Genomic DNA, 22,820 nt, shown 5'->3' with positions numbered 1-22,820 from the left:
TTTTTCTGTCCACACTTTGCATATATCCCAAGTACATACCTCCGCCTCGCCCACTCCCCCCCCCCAGAACATGGTCACCCTCCGCCGCCTCATCCCCAGACTGCACCACTACTACTCGAAGATGGCCAGCCTACCATCAACAGCCGACATCCCCCTGCTCGCCGCCCTCCCCCCGCTGCCCATCCCGCCCGGCGCAGAGCCCGCACGGAACGTCCTCGACGCATTCCGCACCGCAGTCGCCATCCAGGTCGCACACATCCTCGCCCTGCCCCACGCCCTCCCCGCCGACCTCGAGCGCATCTGGGCGGGCGTCGAGTCCGGCAAGAAGGAGGGCGGCGACCTGACGATCGCCGTACCCAGGTTCAGGATCAAAGGAGCAGACCCCAAGCAGCTCGCCACCAAGATACAGGACCAGGTCAGTCCACCCCCCATCCAGCACAAGACCGCCACTCACAGGACATTCAACTGCCCGTAGTTCAAAACCAACGAGTGGATCCAGTCCGTCAATGCCGAAGGATCCTTCGTCAAGTTCCAGATGAACTCCAAAACCCTCTGCCGAACCGTCCTCCACCAAATCAACCAGCTCACCCATCTCTCCCAAACTGGCGGAGGCTACGGCACTAACTCCTCCGGAATCAACCCCGAAACCGGCACCAAGAACAAGCTCGTCCTCGAATTCTCCAGCCCCAACATCGCCAAGAAGTTCCATGCCGGTCATCTCCGGAGTACCATCATCGGCGCCTTCCTGGGCAACCTGCACGAGGCTAACGGCTGGGATGTCACCAGAATCAACTATCTCGGCGACTGGGGCAGGCAGTTCGGTCAGTCAGTCACAGTCTCAGATATCGCAGAAAGAAAGAGAAAAAAAAGAAAGAAAAAAAATTGATGTGTCTTGGCGTGAATTTCCAGGTGTACTGGCTGTCGGTTTCGAGCGGTATGGTTCAGAAAAGGAACTAACAGAACAACCCATCCAGCATCTCCTCGACGTGTACACCAAGATCAATAAGGACATGGAGGGCGAAGAGAAGGCGCCGCTAGAGCAGAAGGCACGAGACTTCTTCAAGCTCATGGAAGAGGGCGACCCCACGGCGGTTGCGCTATGGAAGCGATTCCGAGACTACAGCATCAAGCAGTACGAACAGGACTACGCCCGCCTCAACATCAAGTTTGACGTGTACAGTGGCGAGAGCCAGGTGACTCACGAGAGCATGGATGTCGCGCTGAAAGTGCTCAAGGACAAGGGAATTGCGATCGAGGATAACGGGACACTGATCTGTGATCTGGACGCCTACAAGCTCGGCCGGACGGTGATCAGGAAGAACGACGGGACGAACCTGTACATCACCCGGGATATCGGCGAGGCCATCCAACGATACGACAAGTACCACTTCGACAAGATGATCTACGTCGTCGCCTCCCAGCAGGACCTCCATCTCGCCCAGTTCTTCAAAGTCCTCGACCTCATGGGCTTCCCCTGGGCCAACAAGCTCCAGCACATCAACTTCGGAATGGTCGCCGGGATGAGCACCCGGAAGGGGACCAGCGTCCACCTCGAGGACATGATGAACGAGGCCCGAAACACCATGCACGAACAGATGAAAACTAACGTCGATAAGTACAACGAAATCCCCGACCCGCTCCGGACGGCCGACGAGGTCGGAATCAGTGGGATCAAGATCCAAGACATGGCTGGAAAGAGGTCTGTCGCTCGATGATCCCCCTCTTGTCTATCGAATCGATCATCCTAACCATCTCTTACGCAGAATTAATGGCTATGAGTTCAAATGGGACCGAGTATTGTCATTCGAGGGAGACACGGGTCCATACCTACAATGTCAGCAAACCAGCTTACACACACTCAGAGAAGCACAAACTAACGATAACACAATACCTCAGATGCCCACGTCCGATTATGTTCAGTAGAGCGGAAAGCGGCGCCGACGTATGTGCTACCGTCCGCGGAGAAACTGGCGGACACGGTAGAGACGGCGATCCTGAGCGAGGAAGCGAAGGCGCGAGAGCTCGTGGTGCTGCTGGCGCTGTGGCCGGATGCGGTGAAGACGGCGTTCGGCAAGCTCGAGCCCTCGTCGATCGTCACCTACTGCTGGAAACTCACCCATGCCGTCAGCTCGGCCTGGGAGACCCTGATCGTCAAGGGCCAGGACCAGCCCACTGCGCTCGCTCGGCTCTGGCTCTTCAGGTCCTGTAAGGACGTCCTGGCTAGCGCTATGAAACTCTTGACTTTGGAGCCCCTAGAGCGCATGTAATCTCACTCCTACAACAACATCCAACACCCCTCACCCCTCGAAATGGAAAAACCCGTTTGCTCTCAGATATCGCCTGCCAAATAGCCACAGGGGCTTTAGACTATGCGGGGTCTTGTGGGGGTTACTTTATCTATTTTTTTCTCTTCATGGTGCACACGGCAAGAGCGCTTTACGGCAGGAAAGTTGGGGTGGTCTTATTAGTCTTGCCCTTTGCTTCCTGTCTGAGCTCCCGGACTACTTGCTGGAGGAGATAGAGCAGGGATCAACCGAACGGATCTCCATGCCAACCCATGGGGAGGAAAAAAAGAGGAGAGCGTACAGCGAGCGCCACCGGATTCGTGCCTTCTTCGATCATCCCGACACACAGCGCGAGCGTCTGCTGGTCCAGCCCGGTGCCCAGCAGCTCGCTTATCTCGTGCAGAACTGCAGCAGCAGCCGGACGGAAGGCGCCGTCAGCGTCGGGGCCTGTGCAGAAGGAGGCCGAGGAACCGGGCGTGCTCACCATCAAGCGCGTCTCGGGCCGGCCGGGCCGGCTTGGATTCCGTGGCCGTGCTGCTTGGTCGGTTCATTGGCGTATGTTTCAGTGGTCGTCGTTGGTCGGGGCGCAAGGATGAAGGGATTCACAATGTGTCACACACAGATCTCGACTTCCTGGCACAGGGGTGTCACAGACCTCAGCCCGCCGCGCGCGCAGGGCGCTTGCATGGCGGGTGAGGCGTGTTCTATTAAAAGAAGTAGCTCCGCACCAGCCATGGGTCCCTGCAAGGGGACACTGCTGCCTTCTGGAGGGCGGCGGGTACCCGCCTTGGGACTCCATCGGTGCTAGGGGAGGCAGTTGGGTGCGTGAATCAGATGCTGTTTACGCTGCCCTTGGCTGTGGCCCGGATGATGAGCTCTCCAAGGCTCAAAAACATAGCTGATCTGGGGATGATTTTTTTAGAAACACCAGGGTTGTGTGACCGGATTTGTTGTTGAGAATTTGTGGTGTTCAAAATTGCATAAGATTTTTTTACATAAAATCATAAACTGCAATTTTGGCTGGGAGATGTCACTTTAAGTTTTATGCACGCTGACATCTCCCAGCCAAAATTGGCTTTATGATTTTATGTAAACAGTGTCATATGCAATTTTGAACACCATAATTGGAATGAAGATGTGGCACAGAACAGACTCCACCAGACTCAGAAAATCAGAAATGATCACAACTTTGATGGTTATTCCCTAGATCAGAAACTCACATTCCGTCCCATCCTCCAAGTCCAGATATAAGACACTCAGGGAAGAGTGAATGCAAATCTGACAGAAAAAGATGCGTCACGGGTAAGCTCATGCACGCTCGGTATTGGTCCAATCTCGGTGAGGAAAAGAGAGGACCGGTACCGGGCGCAATGATTAGACTAAGTACAAAAGCTGCACAGCCGCAGTTATGCATATATGTACAATGTTTGGTATATGCATAACTCTAGACTAAGATGATTAAAGTTTACCACCTTGGTCATCCCGGCCTCCAACACCAGACTTGCACTTGGACTCCAGAAGAAACATGTCACGGGAGGACTTCACCCTCTCCCTGTGTGTAACACATGGAAAGACCATGCAACCACACACAAAGGAAGAGAAAACAACAGTGGAGAAGGAGAAAACAACTGGCAGAGCAGATCTGAAAACTGTGAATGTTGAGCTCTGCTTCTCAATGATCTTGCAAACTGGCACACATCTGAATTGTGAGGCAGAACCTTGAATATCCGCTCTGCCTTTCCAACATCTTCAGGAACCCAATACTCTTGATCCTAAATCATGCACCAGTGTGAACACCACACTGCCAACAGGCCCACCATGAAAAAATTCATGTGAATTGGGCTCAGGTGACATTCAGTAACATATGTTGAAAGTCCAGTGGTAACTCCAACATTACTCCCCTTGGATAACCATGGCCCCTTTGTCATCATCAGGAGGTTCCACCACTTTTCACTAAGTGTATGGTTGGAGTAAAGGCTGGAGTCAGCTTCATGTCACCTGCAACGTTGTAACAGCTGCGCTGCTTTTAGCGCAGCAAAGCGGTTAGCGCAGCGGTTTTTTGTGCCGCTGCGCGCAGCGGCCAGACCGCTGCGCTAACCGCTTTTTGTTTTCCTGGAAAAAAAAAAGATGATTTTAGTGCGCTAAAAAAAGCGGTCACATAGCACTGAACCGCTGCGCTTCAGCAGTAGCGCAGCGGTTTGAAAAAGAAGAAAGAAAATGGTCTAAATCATGTTAAAAGAGGTTTAACATGCAGTTAAATTCCGCTATCCGCTAAATTAGCGAATAGCGCAGCGGATTTCCACTTCCGCTGCGCTATCGCTAATTGCCCTGGGTGGGTAGCGGTCAACCGCTGCGCGTAGCAAGTAGCGCAGCGGTTTTTTCAACAGCTTCCGCTACTTGCCTCTGGGACGTTGTGGTAGACGGAAAAGTGAAAAATCAAAAGTTTTTCCTCATACATATATTTACTCACCCTAGGCCTCAAGATACCACCAAATGGACCTCAGAAATGGATTCTACGGCCAATTTTACCCCTAGTCACCACTGGAAGCGTCACTGGAACCCCGCTGGATTGGAAGTCACACCCTCTTGGACCCCCATGGACACGGCCAGCCCCAGTCATCAACCTGTCACAACCCTCAAGTCACCTTTCCCAGGTATACACATACTCAGCCCCAGCCAAACACATACTCTTTTCTATCCCTCTTATCGCCACTGCATTTGCAGGAGACCAACCCCATTTCTTCTGTATTTGACATGTCCCCGCTTCATTTCTGCACTCCTTGCATTAGTCTGACACCACTCATGCACCCCTTGCATTAAGTACATCTGTATTTGACATGTCCCCGTTTTGTTGATGCACTCCCTGCATTAGTATGACATCATCTTTCATTTCTCACCCCACTTTTTGCCTGTATTTAGTATCTTCTGACACCACTTGTACGCAGCCCACCAGCTAAAATACCTCATCCAGGGTCCCCCTTGTAGCTAAAATCCCTCACATTTGTCTATATAAGGAGCTCTCTCCCCCCAGTTGTTTTTCCCTCAGCTCAGTATTCCCCAGTTATTTACATACTACCCTTCACACTTACCATCACCTTCACCCATCACTACAACCCTTATATTTGCAAATAACTACTGAACTCACTCTCAAATCTCACATACCTGTCATCGAACAACTTCATCTGGAACTAGACCAGACCTATCACTTGATTAAAACTTGCCAAGCTTAGCTTGGTGGGTCTTGTTATCTGATAGTATAGAAGGGCAGAGTTTGCACCTCCATCATCCCCTTCTCCATTCAGCAAAAGGGTTTCACAACCACTTTTGAGTCTTACAACGTAGCCATGTGACCGCTGCGCTGTGCTAAATGACCGCTTTTTTTAGCGCAGCGCAGCGTTTACAACGTTGTCACCTGCCACCTTGCCATATCTACAAAGCACACTCCATTTTACTAGCTAGGAGTGTGCACTGATCAGAGTGTTTACCCAGGACCTGACTATCAAGACCTGGACACCTCCAAGCTCTAGTTTGTGTATATAAACTTGCCCCTTGGGCATACACATAACATATGATAATCATCACTATTTTGTGTCTGGTTTGTCCCATGAGGATGAAATAAAACAAATGCAAGTCAAAATAGCCCCAAAGTTGAGTGTAACTCAGGGACCTCAAATCCAAGAAAAGTATGGAAAGATTCTCTGTGCTCTTGCACATCTTTTCTCTTTTCAAAACTTGTACACACAATTATGGTGTTCAAAGTTGGTTTGCATAATTTTATGCATGCATAAATCATAAAATCATAAAAATATTTTGGTGAGGAAATTTTGTATTACATAATCAGACAGTCATATCCCCTGCAAAAAAGATTTTATGATTTTATGATTTATGCATGCATAAAATTATGCAAACCAACTTTGAACACCATAAATGTGACATGGTGATGTTAACAGGGACTGAAGCAAGTTATTCTCTGCACAACTTGGCGCAGAAGTCCATCCTTCAAGCGGAAATTGAGTCAGGCGTAGACCTGAAGAAAAACCTGAACCCGTAACAAGGGACTTGTAAGGGCCTTCTGAAGAACTTCTCGACTCACGTTTCTCGGACTCTTAAATTTCTGGTATCTACCCGATCCTGTTTGTCTGTTGTTACTGCACTCTACAAGATACACGCATTCATACTACCCATGTCGACTACAAATAAGGATGGAAGAAGCCTGGCGGATTTAGCGAGATTTACTCCAACTGATCAACCTGCAATTACCATCAGATAACACCAAGCCGACGATTGACTTCGATGCATTTAGTCTTGACAGTCAAGCGGAACGAGTCGAGAGTACGAGTGTTGCAAACGGTTGGCGGTGTGACTTGAGGGCTGGTTGGGTGATCATCCACTTCATCCCAAATGTCGCCAAACTGGTTAAGCATGTTATGCAAAACGATACAGCAGTGCACCCAATGAATATAATGTTTGGCGCTGGCAGACCGAGAGAACCGTATTTCGTTTAGAGAGGCCCATCTGGCCTTCAAGGCACCGATGGCCTTCTGACTCCGTGTATGCGATTTGGCTAAGCAATAATCGAACTGCTGGTCCGTTTTCGACTTCGGACCCGGAGCGTTGGATGGTGGGATGATGGTTTTACTGGGCCGATAGGCGGAATCGGCTATGAGATATTGGCCTGAAATGAAAAAAAAAAGCAGAAATGGTCGGCTGCGGTTGAAAAGTATCAAGCAAAATGATGCAACTCCTACCTGGATCAAAGAACTTTGTAGGGTTTCGGTGCAGCGACGATTTCTCGTATGTCAGGCTTCCTCTCCATTCACCGGGCGTGCCGGTGAAGAAAGCAGTGATCCGTGTGTTAGCATCACAGATAATCTGAGCGTTCATAGTGGGGCGTCCCGTCTGGCTATGCAGAAATGATTCATCGTTCATCGGATATGACAAGGGGATGGTGAGATCATCAACTGAGCCCACACAGCCCTCGAAGCCTTCTTGCTTCATGACATCCGAAATCAGCTGTCTTCGTATGTCGCTCGGCCAGGTGACGTATGTGTGTGAAAGGGCGTTGATTGCTTGAACGGGGCCAACGATAATTTCGATAGCATCTGGTCGACTCATACCCAACCTGGAGGCCAGTGGACCTGGCAATCCGTCGTGCCCATTGGATCCGAGTAGTTCAAGTGTTAGTGCGAGTTGCTGGGCAATAGACAGCTGAGGTGTGCCGGGTCTCCGAAAGAAGGCGCTATCTTTGATCTGGTTGAAAATCCAGAGGAAGCTAGATCTCGACATTCGAGTGGCCTGTCTGAGCTCGTTCTCAGGCAACTTGAAGAGCCAAGTCAGATCCAGTGGTTTCTTGGTGCACTCTCGGTCGGAGTCAGCCTTCCCATCCTCTTCCTCCTCGAATTCCTCAGCGAATTCGTCGTCAAACTCCTCATCATGCTCCTCATCTCCATCGTCTTCGTCGTCTTCATCGCCTTCATGTTCCTCATCGCCCTCATCGTCCTCATCGCCTTCATCTTCCTCGGATTCTTCGAAGAGGAGAGCGTACATAAGGGCGAAATGTTCGAGCTCGTCATCATACAGCAAGTCGTTTAACGGGAAGGGCATACTGGGGAACATCGTGTTTGTCAGCGAGCTGTGCGGGTTGGACACTCCTCGTCGATACATAATCTTCTCAGCCTGTTTTAGTCAGTCGCCTAGCGAACTATTTATGTAGTGGGGTATTCTGGATACATAAGAGCAGTTTTGCAAAATAAATTGATTTGATTTGTATTATAAAGTAGATTCACCGAGCTGCGGATTGTCAACAAAGCTGTCACAGGGTGTGTCACGCGTCCGAGACCACTAGTCCAGACTCCAGCCACCCAGAACGGGATGGGACGGCGCGGAGCTCAGGGGAATCTCCCTGCCGACTTGCAACTACCGACGGACACTATCCATGGCTTCGCGATTACCGCCGGGAAGAGCCTTGGGCTTGTTGATAGTTGGTGAGACCCATTCCACGACCCCGGCTCATATTCCCTGTCACAAAATACCGATATTCTCGCTGATCTTGGTTCATCTGGACCATGCAGGAACTGGGATGGGATGGGGTATCATGAAACGTGAGCTTGATGTCCATGGAATCATCATGAGGATTGCTCTATCTAATCTACCTATTTAACTCTTCGGAATGATCCGCACGATTTGCCATGTCCTCTTCCGGTCCGTGCCCAAAAACTTTCATCGGGATATACAAAATCGATTGACATCACGCGTGTTGTTCCTTCCTGTGAAAAGTTGCCACGCCATCTGAATGTCGGTATGATAAACACAAGCTTATTGATTGAAAAATGGATCCAAAGAACTACGCACTGATCGGATCGTCGCTTCGCATTGAACTTTTCACCCACAGCCCAGTTTTATGCCGTAAATCGCCACAACCTGGGTTTGGAATTGAACGCAATGACGACTTATTGACCGATGTTGTTTTTATTGTTGTCGAATCCGGATGACTGCTACGGCCATACTCAGGAGCTTGCGCCGGATTTGAAACGCAAAGTTGATGAACGTCGGAAGGAATCGGCCGAATGGGACAAGTTATATGGCAACACGACCGGTCTGTGTTCTGAAACACGATCAAGTGACAAGACCACAGACGCAGATTCGCTGATTTGCTTACTTCTTCTATACTTGTCACGAGTAGTTGAAACGCAATATCAGAAAGCTGTAGAACGTGAAGGGTCAAAGAAGGTCTAGACGTCCCTATCAATCCATATGAAATTCAGTCAAAGTTGTAGATGCATGAAACGGGCTATCCACTTATCCCTACTGCTAGCGAACCATAAAGCGACATGCATTGTATTAGTCCTGGACCGCCATGCGCTTGAGTGGAGATCAATTTCCTTCACCATGGCAACTCCGACGTGAATTTTCTGCCACTCTGGGTCAGTAGTTGATCATCGGACTGGGTTTTGGTGGAGATGTCTTCAGAAGTAATTACGTTTCAAGTAACAAATTGAAGAGTACACAACTCGAATAATGTTTGGTAACTTGTCGGCTTACGGTGAGGTCGCAGCGCGTCTGGAGCCAGGCACCGCTTGATTATAACCAATGGGGGGGTTCACTGGTGGATTCTGAAATCAGTCATCAAAACCATCACCTGCAGCTTTCACTTATCCAGAGAATGCTACAAGGTTCTGGCGAGCAGCTCCCCTTTGGAAGCAATTTACCATGCTTGATAAACCATACTGAAGGGTGCATGAGCAGACAAAATCAGCAGTGGATTTTTGCCAATGTGAACCCCCCTAATGAACATGATGTAAGACTCAATGAAACGGGTAGGTGGCAAGTTTATGGCCTCAATGCATCAGTAGTAGGGCAATGGTTGCCCAGCTTGCACTTAAAAGTGTACCAGGACTATCAATTGCTTCTTGAAAACAGGCTTATCTTGAGAATGACACAAATAAAAAGTTAATTGCCAGTTGGGATTGAAGTCTATATGGTAGTTGCAAAATTTGAAAAAATACATCATGATGCAGCATTTACACAATGGGGGTGCAGGGGGGTTCAAAATTGAATTTTATAAAACTTTGGAGTTAAACTTAAGGCCTTTATCAACAGAATTATGAAATTTTGGTAAGATGCACACCAGCAGGTGATACTGATCAATCAGTGTGATTCATTTTTTTTAGAAAAGGAAATGTTCATAAACACCTTAAAATAGGTCCTAAAGTCTTGTAAATTTCAATTGTGAGCCCCCCTAATGTTCTCATCAAGTTTGTATTCCTACTTCTTACAACATGACATTTTTGTGATCTTTTTTACGTAAATAAGTGTAATACAACCAGATAACAGCAAAAAGAAACCCTCTATGGATTTGCAGCCAATGTCTCCCTGCTGATATATGTAGTCTTGACAATGCGTGTGGTAATTCATAATTTCAGTTCAAAGCAATCAAGTCCAAATCCAGAGAAATGATAGAGCCCTCAGCCATCACTCACACCAAATATACAAACAATAGATTTTCAACTCATTTCACTCTGGCTTAGCACACTCTGTTATACCTCAGAAAGTTAATCAACCACTGGCGGGGGCGTGACAGGTGTGAGGGGTACTTGCCAGGTGGTATTTAAAAACAGGTAACTGATGTCATCGCTATGCAGGAGGATGTTGAGAATCTACATGTCTCAGCTACAGGAAAATATTGAGAAGCTACAAGTCTCAAATAAACCAATTTTAGATGAAAACTCTTTAGAACTACATGTCTAGATAGAATAATTAAGAGATACAAGTCTTAATTAACTAAGATTCTTTTAAGAAATAACAATGATATAAATTTAGGATAAAGGTATAGAATATAGAACTCTAAACATTACCTCATTATACTTTATTTTAGCATTTAAGTACTGGAGTGAGTTTTGAGTTGACTTTTCTTTGAACTCTTTTCATTCTGTTTTCTGATGGATTATTTTTAAGGTAATAAGTACACATCTTCAAGCATATTGCAACAGCCTTGTACAATTCTTTTTTTGGAATTTTCGTATATTCAACCGTACGTGAAATGAAATAACACACTTGTTTCACAGGTTTATGTGTGGTTGTAAATATTTTAATATTCAGTGCACACCTGGTTCAGAACATGCTATGCTTTATGTAAATATTGATGAAGAAAATATTATGTGATCTATCAAAATGGTTTGCCTTTTGCTTCACGACGGACAAGATGATTCGAGTTTTCGGATCCAGAAGAAGGTAAAAAACGTCTCTGGTGGATCAGCCTTGTACCGGAATCGCGGGAAACCTGCCCGGGAGATCGACTTTTAAAGAGCTGCAAGATGAAGATGCTGATGATGTTAATTTCGATCTTTTCAAACCTGTGGTCAATTCTGATGAGATAGGGTTACCTTGCCAGCACTTCCCGAGATGACAGATAACGCAATCAAACAGCTGAGAAATATCAGGTTAAAAGGCGACATTCGAACGAATGAGACGCGAGACATCGATCTACACGATGCGCTAGATTGGCAAAAACGAATCTGAAGTGGGGCGAAAACATGGAATGAGCGCTCAAAATCACTGTCAGAAGTTCCTGGTGCGACAAGATGGATTGGAAAAAGGATGTCATAATGTAAAACGGCCGGTGTGCTGTAGCTTACCCTATAAATAAGCTTGAATAATCGAGGAAGACGGGATGAATTTATATCCTACCTGGAAGATGAGGGCAGGAACCGAAACCAACGGCCTTTAAATGCGATCCAATGGATCGCATACAATTGCAACGTGTGGCAAGTTTCGGCCAAGAAGGACATCATACACTCTGCAGTCAATTCCCCGCAAGCTCCCGCAAGTTCCATCGATGTTTTAAATCTGTACATACTTACTGGATGCAATTTACTCTACAATTTACTTCATGTCTTTACAATTGAACCTCTTCCGCTCGCAAGTATTACTTGTCCGTTGATTTGTGTACAGTGGCTTGAAAAATTTAATATTGTTTGTGCAAGAAAGCTGCGACGTCACCTCCGCAGAGCGTTGTCACATCATTGGAAAAACAAATATGCTCCATGATGGACGCAGGACGAAGGGGGAAAAAAGAATGCTCATGACGTCTACACGAGTGGTGTTCTGTTCGAGTACCTTGCTTGTTGCGTGGGTGGACAGAATTCCTTGTCAACCGTATCAGAAAACCACCTACATACAATTGATGACATTGGTCACTCCAGGTCAGGCAATTCTCAAAAGTTTTGTACCTGCTTTTTTCAGTCTCGTGCTATGCTTTTCTTCACTCTAACCTCGGGTGTAGTACGGCTCGAGCTGCGCATTGCGCCGGGCAGTTAGGTCATGTGATGGCATGTGTACAAAAAAAATGGATGCTTGAAAGCCTTCCATCTCACTTGAAACTTGCGGATAATAGCAAGCTTAACACAGCCTCTCTGGAGGAGAGCCCCACAGGATCTCTGTCTCACACAGATGCTTGCCCCCAAGCGGTAGGTTCTGGCGTGGAAGCTGACGGGCCTTAGGCTCGGTCAACACCCCCATTTTTTGACTAAATCATTGATTGCATATCACTCACTCACCCAATTGGTTCAAAGCTGGTACGGCCTTGTAGCCTGACCTCTTGCGCATCCATTCATCAATCCATCATGCATCCATATCCCCTTAGCTCTGCTGGATGTCCTTTCAAAAAACAAGCTCAGCTCTTTTCCAAAAATTGAATTACCATTTGTTTTGCTCCTGTACAGTACAGCTGTATCCTTCCTGTACCATGACAAACACATAGTATGGAAGCCATTATTGTTATAATCTATGCAGTGCGCAAGAGCTTGATAATACCCACTTTGGCATGTGTATAGACCTTTCATGTACTTACCACAGACGTACCAATGTGTGATCAATCCAAGAATCTTGAAGAGATGATGTTACAAACTTTCTAGCTTCAAAACCGCTTGAGTTAAAAACATTGGTCTATGTAGCCTTGAAGGCAAGATGCAGGGCTTTCCTATGGTAATGGGACCTGGGCAGCCAATTTGATACACAGGATGTTGTGGTGTCAAAGTTTGACACCAGCCAAATGGGCTGAGGTGGTCCTCAGCTTCCAAACCAAAATTGGCCATTTACTGCCAAGTCCCTCCTTTGAGGGGTGCCTTCCTGCAAACTCAGAAGGGAGGAATGACTAAATGTGGGCTAATAGATCTCACCACATATTTGCCAATTGCCCTTTGAGAGAGTACTGTATCCTGCCAAGAGCAATTGAGCCCTCAACTGGAAGAATCCCTGCAGTCAAAAGAGGGATGCACATCTCTTTCACCAAACCAGAGGAATCCTCATCAGAGATGTCTAGACCACTTTGGCTGGAGGGTTTCCTCATTTCAGAAAAGGGATGTACTTTGACAGGAGGAATCCCTTAGGTCAAGGAGTAGTACAAACCTCTGAGTGGAATTCCTACAGTCAGAGGTGTGTTTAAACCTCTTCAATTGAAGGGATCCTTCTGGCAAAAGAGGCCCTCTGATTGGGATGCCTTGGGTCAGGTGTGTACACCTCCTTGACCAGAGGGATCCATCCAGTCGGGAATTAGCACGGCTAATTTAATTAGCTTGGCAGTTGCAGCATTGTTGGTATCAGAGGTCAGCACTGGTTTATCATGAAAAATAAAAAAAGAGGTCAAAGCTTTGGTTCAAGGAACAAAGCACCCAAAACATACTGGGGTGCACTGCGCCCTACCTGGAAATTTTATTCTCACCTGTGGACATATGTACCTGCAACCATGGGAATTGGGTACAGCAATGGCAGAAAAGCTTGCTGATTTGTGTGGCTGAAAATGATTTCTGCATTTCAGCCACAGACCTGTACAGCTTCACTGTACAGGGAGTTGAAACCCCTTTGGGCGGCTGGGTCAGCTTGAGGAGGCTGCCGGCCCGGCCATGGGGCCAGGGCATGATGTGCGGCAAAGGGTTGGATTGACATAAAGTCAGATGGTGCAACCCGTGAGGCCCCAAATTCAAAAAAAAAGAAACTGGGATTTTTATTCTGATGGAATTCCTGACATAAAGAAGCCATACAGGCTTTGACGCTGAACTCAGCAGCCCAAAAGTTGGGCCTACCCAACCGCAAGCTTTTCTGCCATTGCTGTATATCCCACGGGACTTTCTGCAACACGGGTGTACCCTGCCAACCGGCGGGGTAAGGCTCACCTTTTCCTGGGGCATGGTTTTCCACGGAGGTCTGGATACGGTTTGTGGACCGTAAGAGGTTTGCGGCAGAGGCCCAGAAACCCGCCTTCCTAGATGGTTCAATCAGAGGCAGCATTGAAACTGAGAAGACCATGTTGATCCGTAAAGAAAAATTATGGAAGGCTTCTCCGCAGGCGCTCTTCCCCGTCCAATCAGCAATCCACCAACTCTGATCAGGTCATGTAGTTTGAAACACCTTTCAGTTTGAATGCAAAAGGATGCCATACCCAATCTGCACAAGGTGTGGGGTTCCCTGAGGTCCCCAAAACAGTTGATCATTATATTTTTTCTTGTTCCAGGTCCACCAGGGCTAGAACATTAGCCAGGAAAATCTTCCACAACAAGAGAATTACAGAAATCATGGCCAGAAACCTCCTCCACAATACCAGGGCCTTCAGGGCCACCAAAAACTTTGTCCAAATCTTGGCCAGGATCCCCCAATTTTGGAAGGGAGAAGAGTCCAAGGGAACCCAAAAATGACCCCCTCCCGCTCTTGCACGTGTTGTTTCTTTTGTATTGCCTCCTCCCCCTCCTTCTTTCTCCTTTTTCTCCTTTTTTCTTCTTTCCATTTTCCTCTTCTAAAACCACTTCCAGTAGAAACCCATGACAGAAAGACCCATTCAATTTCCATTTGTACTACTGCGTGACATACCAGGAACCAGGAAAGCCCCCATTGAACGCAGTAACCTAAATTCCCATATTTTTGAAAAATTAATACATTTTTGGAGATCATTCATACACATTTTGTGCCTAGGTTCAGATCTTGGTCAAAAATTTCATACAGATTACGTGTGTATGTATTTTTTATGCCACTGTGAAGAAATACTCCCAGCAATACTTTTTTGAGCAGTTATGATGTCTGGGTAATCAGGTTACTACCACACTGACAGTCACCTGGAGCTATTGCCATCAATGATGCTGCTCCCAAGGGGGGGGGGGGTTAGAGTCATCACTGATCCCCTGATTCCCATACATTTTTGGTTACTACCCCCCTTGCCCTCAAAGAAAATCATACATTTGAGGCGAGTACCTCTACTGGTCAAAATGACGATTCATACATTTGGGGTGCATAGTTTTTTTGGTTTTTGGCAAGAAGTTCATAAATTTTTGTCCCTGTGTTCCATAGGGGCTTTCCTGGGTCCTGTCATACCCGCGCAGTAAGCTTTTGTCATCATTTGTCCCTAAGATGTGTATGCATAGACTACATAGTGCACAATGTTAAATCAAAGCTGCACTTAAAACAAAAGACCATAGGAGGCGTCCCAAGGCCCCGTGGTACATAGCCCCGCAGCCCTGACTGCGCCTCAGGGGCCTTGTTGGCTGTGTGCACAGGGGTGTTGATCCAAAATGCACTTTTGTGCCGGAGAGACACCATGCGATTGGACCCAAACTTAGGGCCTGTACCATGGGCCTCAATTTTGGAAAATTTCAACTTTTTTTGCCCAGTACACAAAAATGGAAAGCTAGCGGTGGGTTCAAATGTTGAAATTCTTCACATTTGGGCTCCAGCCTACATTTTGGCCAGGCTCAGTTTTTGTCCCAAGAAATTTTGAGGCAAATAAATTTGGAAAATTTCAATTTTCATGCCCAATGGTACAGGCCCTTAACTAAGTCCCTCAAGACTTTGGTGCTGAACTCACAAAGCAAGCCTCCATCAGGAGGGACTTAGACCCTACCTGCCCAAACTTGCACAGCAAGATTGGGTTTTGGGTGCACTATGTACATCAGTTCTACTGGTCATCTCCTGTAACCTTCTGTGTAATTATTAGCTTGTTGGAAGAAGGAGGTGCAGGAGAAAATAGTATTATTTTTTCCAGTTCAAATGATATTCAACATGTGCAAGTATAGAAAGAACTATGAAATCTGAGTTGGTGAGCACAGACCCATTCAGTGCAAAATCCAATGGAGGACTTCCCGTTGAGATCTACAGACCCTGCAGAACCAGATCTACAGCCCCTGGGACAGCATTTCCCCGCAAAAATTATGGTTTTCTGGCTGCAGATCTGGTTCAGCAGAGGCCTGCAGATTGACGGGAAGTCCTCCAATGTTGTAGTGTTATTGGGAATTTTTTCCGGGGTGGAAGGAGTTTTGTGAAATGACTCAAATTATGTAGGTTGGACGGGCATATGCTAGCCTTCAACCTCAGCAATTTTATTCCAAAAAATGTTGTTGTGGCAAGGAGTTAGAGAGGTTTGAATATTCCTCCCAGCCAAACTCAGATTCTTGGCAAACCAAAAAGGGTCCCTCCTGCCGAGGGCTATCGGAGGCTTGCTTCGCAAGACCAGACGCCCGCAGCAGCGAGGGACTTGGGTTAAGTTCGAGTTGGACCCATAAACGGATCACTTCACCCATAAACGGATCACTTCAGTCACCCATAAACGGATCACTTCAGTCAGGATGGCCAAAAAAGGATCAAATAATTCCAAACGAGTAAACAGTGCATCTAGTACTCCCGACGGGCCGATTCTCGGAGTCAGTAAACTGAAGAGTCAACTCCGCCAAGCAAAACGACTGCTGCTCAAGGAAGGTCTAAGTCCAGAACTGAGGAGCACAACGGAGAAAAAAATATCTCAGATCCAGGCGGTGATAGAGAATGCTCCAAGCAAAGAGAAGGAACGTCGCAATGCAATCAAGTATCACCGGATCAAATTTTTCGGTCAGCATTTCCGATCTCTACCGTCACCTTTCTGGCCAAGTTTCAGCGCGCCAATTATTGTCTTTTGTGATGTATCAACGTTTGTTAGATCGGAAGAAAGTGGCTCGGCGACTGAAAAAGGTTATCACTGAGCTAGACCAACTCAACTCGACTAAAAGTCCAAAAAAAAGCCAGAAGAAGAAGCTCGAGCTGGAAGCCCAGCAACTTCGCATAGACCTAAATTACATCCGGGTATGTAAGTTTACCCTTACCTTCGACCGATACGAATCTAAACTGGGCGGTTTTCTACAGCATTACCCCAATCACCTCAAGTACGTTTCCCTTTGCCCTGGCGGGGAATACAAAGATCATGAAGCTACCACCTCATCGCTTCCCGACACTGCCCCTTCAAGCAAGGACCCCGATTCATTGAGGAATTATGTCCGAACCTTCATCCATCGTTCGATGGAATCCGGAGAATTGACAAACACCCCAGAAGAAGACCATCAGAATATGACCGAGGATGCCAACGAACTTGAACCCTCTAACGTTGCTGCGGAAGATGACGAGTTTTTTGAGCGTGATGGCGATTGAGCATCCGGTTGTAGTCTGACATTCCCATGCCCATCCATGACTACATTCACGACGTAAGATCATGATCTTTCATCACACGAGGACCCAGGAAACCCTCTATAAATGACTGTAATGTAAAATCCAGAATTTTGACAAAATTTATACATTTTTTGACCTCATTCATACACCTTTTGTGTGTACGCTTTGAGTGTTTCCCAATTTTTCTTACGTTTTTCATGCCTACCGTTGCTGCCGAGGCAGGGGGGGGGGGGGCAAAAAATTAAAACCTGGACTGTTACCAAAAATTGCCATGTGTACTCCAAAAAAGTGAGAATTCTTGGATTGCGCAGTTCTGCACTCCAAAGAAATTAGAGTGGCAAACCAGCCACTTCAAAATACCATTTTCTTGCAGTGGCCAATCAGACACTCCTTTTTTTTTTGGAGTGGAGCACTGTGCACTCCAATAATTCTTGGAATGCACTACAATTGCACTACTGGAGGACGTCCTGTCAAATTTGAATAAATCTGGAATTTCAGATTTCACAGGGAAATCTGAAATCTGGAACTCTGGATCACTGCAGGGAGCTTTGGGGACCTAGCCCTGCAAAATATGAAATCTGACAGCTCAGATCTGACTTTCCAGATTGACAGGAAGTCCTCCACCATTTCATTTGACAAAATTAAAATTCAGAGTGGACACATTGAGACTCCAAAAATGGTGGTGGGTGGGGGATTTCACTCCAATAAAAAGGAGTGCAAACAAATCACTCCAAAACAAGGAGTGGAAACTGGAAGAAAGAAATTAAAATTACTGTGAATCAAGAAAAAAAAGAAATTAAGAAGGAATATCACACCAACTAAGGTGAAAAAGTAATGGTGTAATTTGGATTCAAGCTATGGAGTATTGTTTTGATTGTTCTCACCACAACCAAACAATCCATTGCATACCATCACTATCAAAACAGGTCCTTCAAACAATTCAACATGACACTTCAAGAGATGGGCCAGACTCTTCTGCTCCCAAGTGGACTAGAGAAAATGTTTTGGGAAATGGTGTTCACTGGGGAATGCTACACTCTCAACCTATCCCAAACAGCAATAGTGGCAATGTCACCCCATATCAAAAGATCTTTAACATCAAGCCAAATCTTGACCAACTAAAAGCTTTTGGGTCAGTATTTTATGTTCAAATTCCCGTGGAAAAGCAAAAAAAAACTTGAGAAATGTGCACTCAAAGGTTATGTGGTCGCTTATCTGCCCAAATCAAAAGGATGGTATTTTTATATCTGTGCTTCAAATTCCTTCTTGAATTCAGCAATTGCTTCCTTCTTAAATATGTAATCCAGCTCCAAAAATTCCAAATACCAATCTAATTGTTCAGGTTTTACATCTCCAACTTGGCAACTTGAAGAAAGAGAAACTGTACAAATACAAGATGCTATGGTAGATTTAATTATCAACTATGTTCCATAATTTTTTGATGCAAGTGGGCCATTGAATTTCAAACAAGCTATGAATGCAAGTGGACCATTGAATTTCAAACAAGCCATGAATATTGGTGGGCCGCTGTGCTAAACTACGCTATTTTAGCCCTAAAGTTTAGCGTAACAGCAAAAAGTGCTGGTCTTTTATGAATAGTGTTAGCGTCGCTACACTGCACCAATTTTTGGCGGCGCTAACAGCGCACCAATTTTTGTTTAGCGTTAGCGCTACACTATGTTTCACTAAGGTGCTTTCAGCGGAAAAAGGCCTTTTTTACCTCAAAAAGCGCTGTAGTGCAGCGTAGCGCTACACTAAAAGCTAAAATAGCTTTGCACCCTGTGTGCGTAGCGTTAGCGCAGATGTGCGCAATTGCGCTAATGCTACACTAAAAAATAGCCCATTTGCGCTGTGCTACACTACACTAACAGCTATGGTTAGCATAGCTGACCCACTTTTGGCTTCACAAAACAACTACCTGGATCACTCATTTACTTTTGTTATGGCTTACCTAAATTCACCAATAGATGAAGATCTACACTGTACAGGTCCAGTCACCAGAGGGAATTTCAGCACCATCTGGAAATGCCTGTCACTAAGAAATAAATATATGGGACTAGACAAGCAGCGCAATGCTGGTGGTGCCATCTGTTGAGTTGTCTGTTAGTCTGCTACCATGATGCATCACCACAGTATGGAGGGCTGTCGGATCGACCCATGAGCACTACCAACCAACCACCCAGCTGACAGCCACAAGCGTCTGTAGCCTAGTTGGTAAAGGCAGCACTCTAGTATGTGTCTCAGCATAGCTGAGGCCGTGAGTTTGACTCTCACCAGACACATCTTCATTTTACAGTCTCTACACCATCTCTTGGAAATCTTGTCTCAGCTAGGATATTCACTTCACAGTACAGCTCTAGTGTATATTTACTACAACAAAAGAAATATAACAATATCATTTGAATACATTGAGAAAACAGCATCATCACTGGGATTTTGAATTAGGCTCTAAAAAAACTCAAACAGAGTCTATTGGTGTGGTAAGACTAATTGAAATCTCATCAATCACACAGAAATCTATCTTAGAGGCAACAGTGGGTCCCTACTTTACGGTTATTGATATTGTAACATTATTGTAGCAGTTTTTGGTCCCTCTAGGCTAACCTGACTGGTAGCCACGGGGAAATGTGGTGTGATATTGATATTGTTCTGGGAAAGTGTTTTTCCAAGGCCGCTACAATATCTATGCGCAGAGCAGCAGATATTGACCAATATATTGAGCAACAAAAGGCCATTTTAGGGCTGATTTGGCCTTTCATTGCTCAATACATTTTTGCCCTGCTTGATGAGGGCTAATTTGAACCTTCATTGCTCAGTAACACATTAATTGTCTTGATAACACATTACTTTACTAGTGGCCTTTCACATCATTCTAACTGGTGTGAACATGTTGTTGATCTGAAAGAGGCCCAGCCTGCAATTTGTAACAACATTTTACGCGTGCACATGAGGGAAAAATTAGCAAAGTTAAAACAATTAACACCTTCATGAGCATGTGAATAATATGAATTGGACTCCAAGAAATCATCCCAATCAACAAACATTTCAAATTGATTTATGATTTAATTGTGGCCATTGTGTCTTAGAGGTTTCAACTGTGCTCTGATTGAGCTCCAATTGAGTTCTGCATGACTTTAGATGATTTATGAATAAATCCAGGACCAGTTTCAGAAAATTTGTGGATGAGTTCAAGCAGTGTTCATTATTTCTTAGACCAATTTCACCAAAATCATCCAGCACAGTTCCAGAAAAAGGGTACGGTATGAGAGTGTGTCAAAATCACACCTGGTGCGAATAAACTAAAGAGGTTCTGGCTATCACAACACGCTAGTCAGAGCTCTACTTGACCGCCTATGCGGGAGGATAAAACCACGCCTCCTATGGGAGGGGCTGTTGACTCTGGTCAAACAGAGGATAGAGGCGCTCCTACGAGTTGGATAGAGAGAGAAAGGAAACCTGAAACTCGAGCTTACCTTGTATTGGCAAGGTTGAGGTGCAGAGTCAAAAGTTGAAAGAAAGAAAAGGAAAGAGATTGATCAAAGGCCCCAATCTCAGTGTTTGAGGGGTTTGAAAGACTACAAAGTAGTGGGCTTGATATAATCAGATCTGAGGAATTCCTTCTACTTGTACTATATGTTTGGTGATATGCTTGTTTGATCCATTTCATATGCGTGTCACTTGCTTTCAGTGTTCTCCCTCACAGGAAAACTCTTTGGAAGGCTAATTGGAGCGGGATTGACAGTTTCTGCACTGTCTGGACTAGCAGATAGCTGAAAATGTTGTTGATCTTAAAGATGCTCAGCCTGCAATTTGTAAAAACCTTTTATGCACATGCATGAGGGAAAAATTAGCAAAGTGAGAACAATGAACACCTTCATGAGCATGTGAATAATATGAATTTGACCCCAAGAAATCATCCCAATCAACAAACGGTTCAAATTGAGTTATGATTAGATTGTGGCCATTGTGTCTCAGTGGTTTCAGCTTTGTTCCGGTTGAGTTCCAGTGGACTTCTGCATGACTTCTGGATTATTTATGGATGAATCCAGGATCAGTTGCAGAACAGTTGTGGATGAGTTCAATAATTTTTCATTATTTCTTACACTAATTTCACCCAAAGCATCCAGCACAGTTCTGGAAAAAGGTTAGGGTATGGCACTCTCTTGAGAATGTGTCAAAATCACACCTGGTGAATAACTGTAAAAATGTTAGGTGCAGTTTGCTACTTTACTCTACAGCCCCGGTTATCATAGATTAAAGTAGTGACCCACTGTTATTAGAGGGATCCACACCAGCCAAGTGCATATCACCCTCCAGCCTGATATTTATACCTCCAAGCACCAACAGAAAGTTGATCAGACTTGATCATCATCTCTCCAAGGTGCCTCAATATCTTTTTATCCAGCTTCAAGGAAGGTAATTCAAAATTGGCAGTTCAATATATACCAAACAAGGTCCAACGTGGGAGAAAATGAACCATCAACAAGAGCCAGACTATTAGGAAAGCCCCTTAGTATCCAATATATTTTTCTTCCTTCTCAAATTCACTATGTGGTAACACCTGTAGCAGCATAGTTTTTTTCCACCCATGGCATCCCAATCCATGTCACAACTGCTATGTTGCCTTGTTTCCTTGCACTCTCTTTTTCATCTTTTGGTTTGCCAAAAATGCACCTATTTTACCCTCAAGATACATGTAGTGCACTTTGGCCCATGCTGTTTTCCCCCATATTAGATTGTCAGATATAGACCTGGTCACACAATAAAGAATTACATGGTCTTTTTTACCACAGCATTCTGCTATATATATTTTTTACCCACCCATTTTGCATAGAAATAAATATTCTCAACACTTTGTCCACCACACTTTTCTTTAAGATTCTGTACTCTTATTCTTGTCCCATATTACTTTCAAATCCCTATAGATAGCCCTTCAAGTATTCATCCCTCTCACAGCTTTATTCCCTTAGAGTATTGCTACACTAGTATTCAAGTGAAATGGTTGGATAGCGTTTCTAAAATTGTAGGTTTAAGAATCACCAGAGATGATCATGGATTTTAGTTATCCCAGCCAAAGCTAATATATTTCATCAAGTGTCTCTTGGAACATGCCCAAGTTTGGGGGTGAAGAGGCCAAGTGCCCAGTGCGCTTGCCCTTTTCATCTTCTTGCAGGCTTGGTGCCAATCAAGCAGCAAGTAGTATGTATCACTGCTATAGAAAAGATCCTCTCTATGTGGTTTAGCAAACCCTTATACAAGAAAACTATGAGGACAAAGAATCCAAATCTATGAATCAAGCACAATTGTATAAGCCAAAATCAACACATCCTAAAATCATCTGCAATTTTTCCCCAAGGAAAATAGGATATTTGGGTTTGGGAAAGCAACATTTTTTTTAAAAAATGGCACAGTAGTAAAAATCAATCTTCTAAAAATGAGCTAAACTGAGCACACTCAGCACCACCCCAAAACTTGCCAGACTGAATAAAAATTCATTTCTCTCAGTTTGTAAAAAAAAGTTTTTTGCTGAGCATGCTCAGTCTAGCTGAGTTCTGCAAAATTGGTTATAGATTTTCCACA

General features: G+C 45.4%; 5 protein-coding genes across 5 annotated transcripts; 3 read left to right on the top strand and 2 right to left on the bottom strand.

The window, feature by feature from the left end:
* Positions 1–70: 70 nt before the first annotated feature.
* Positions 71–2,267, top strand: PtA15_5A187 (uncharacterized protein; the record flags this gene model as incomplete). Its single annotated transcript, XM_053168920.1, has 5 exons — positions 71–415; positions 476–821; positions 910–1,699; positions 1,764–1,834; positions 1,897–2,267. The coding sequence occupies 5 exons, from the start codon at positions 71–73 to the stop codon at positions 2,265–2,267; spliced, it is 1,923 nt and encodes a 640-aa protein (XP_053020169.1).
* Positions 2,268–2,436: 169 nt separating this feature from the next.
* On the bottom strand, positions 2,437–2,836 carry PtA15_5A186 (uncharacterized protein; the record flags this gene model as incomplete). The annotated part of the gene is made up of 3 exons (XM_053168919.1): positions 2,437–2,508; positions 2,587–2,690; positions 2,770–2,836. 3 exons carry the CDS (start codon positions 2,834–2,836, stop codon positions 2,437–2,439), a joined length of 243 nt encoding a protein of 80 aa, XP_053020168.1.
* A 3,412-nt stretch (positions 2,837–6,248) lies between these two features.
* On the bottom strand, positions 6,249–7,901 carry PtA15_5A185 (uncharacterized protein; the record flags this gene model as incomplete). Its single annotated transcript, XM_053168918.1, has 2 exons — positions 6,249–6,282; positions 7,606–7,901. The coding sequence occupies 2 exons, from the start codon at positions 7,899–7,901 to the stop codon at positions 6,249–6,251; spliced, it is 330 nt and encodes a 109-aa protein (XP_053020167.1).
* An 843-nt stretch (positions 7,902–8,744) lies between these two features.
* Positions 8,745–9,020, top strand: PtA15_5A184 (uncharacterized protein; the record flags this gene model as incomplete). Its single annotated transcript, XM_053168917.1, has 1 exon — positions 8,745–9,020. The coding sequence occupies one exon, from the start codon at positions 8,745–8,747 to the stop codon at positions 9,018–9,020; it is 276 nt and encodes a 91-aa protein (XP_053020166.1).
* Positions 9,021–16,390: 7,370 nt separating this feature from the next.
* On the top strand, positions 16,391–17,222 carry PtA15_5A183 (uncharacterized protein; the record flags this gene model as incomplete). The annotated part of the gene is made up of 3 exons (XM_053168916.1): positions 16,391–16,649; positions 16,738–16,880; positions 16,941–17,222. 3 exons carry the CDS (start codon positions 16,391–16,393, stop codon positions 17,220–17,222), a joined length of 684 nt encoding a protein of 227 aa, XP_053020165.1.
* Between the last annotated feature and the right edge of the window lie 5,598 nt (positions 17,223–22,820).

This window comes from Puccinia triticina, chromosome 5A (genome assembly GCF_026914185.1).
Source record: "Puccinia triticina chromosome 5A, complete sequence".
Lineage (NCBI taxonomy): Eukaryota > Fungi > Basidiomycota > Pucciniomycetes > Pucciniales > Pucciniaceae > Puccinia > Puccinia triticina.
Note: the sequence above shows the minus strand (reverse complement) of the source record. Positions and strands in the feature narration are given on the sequence as shown.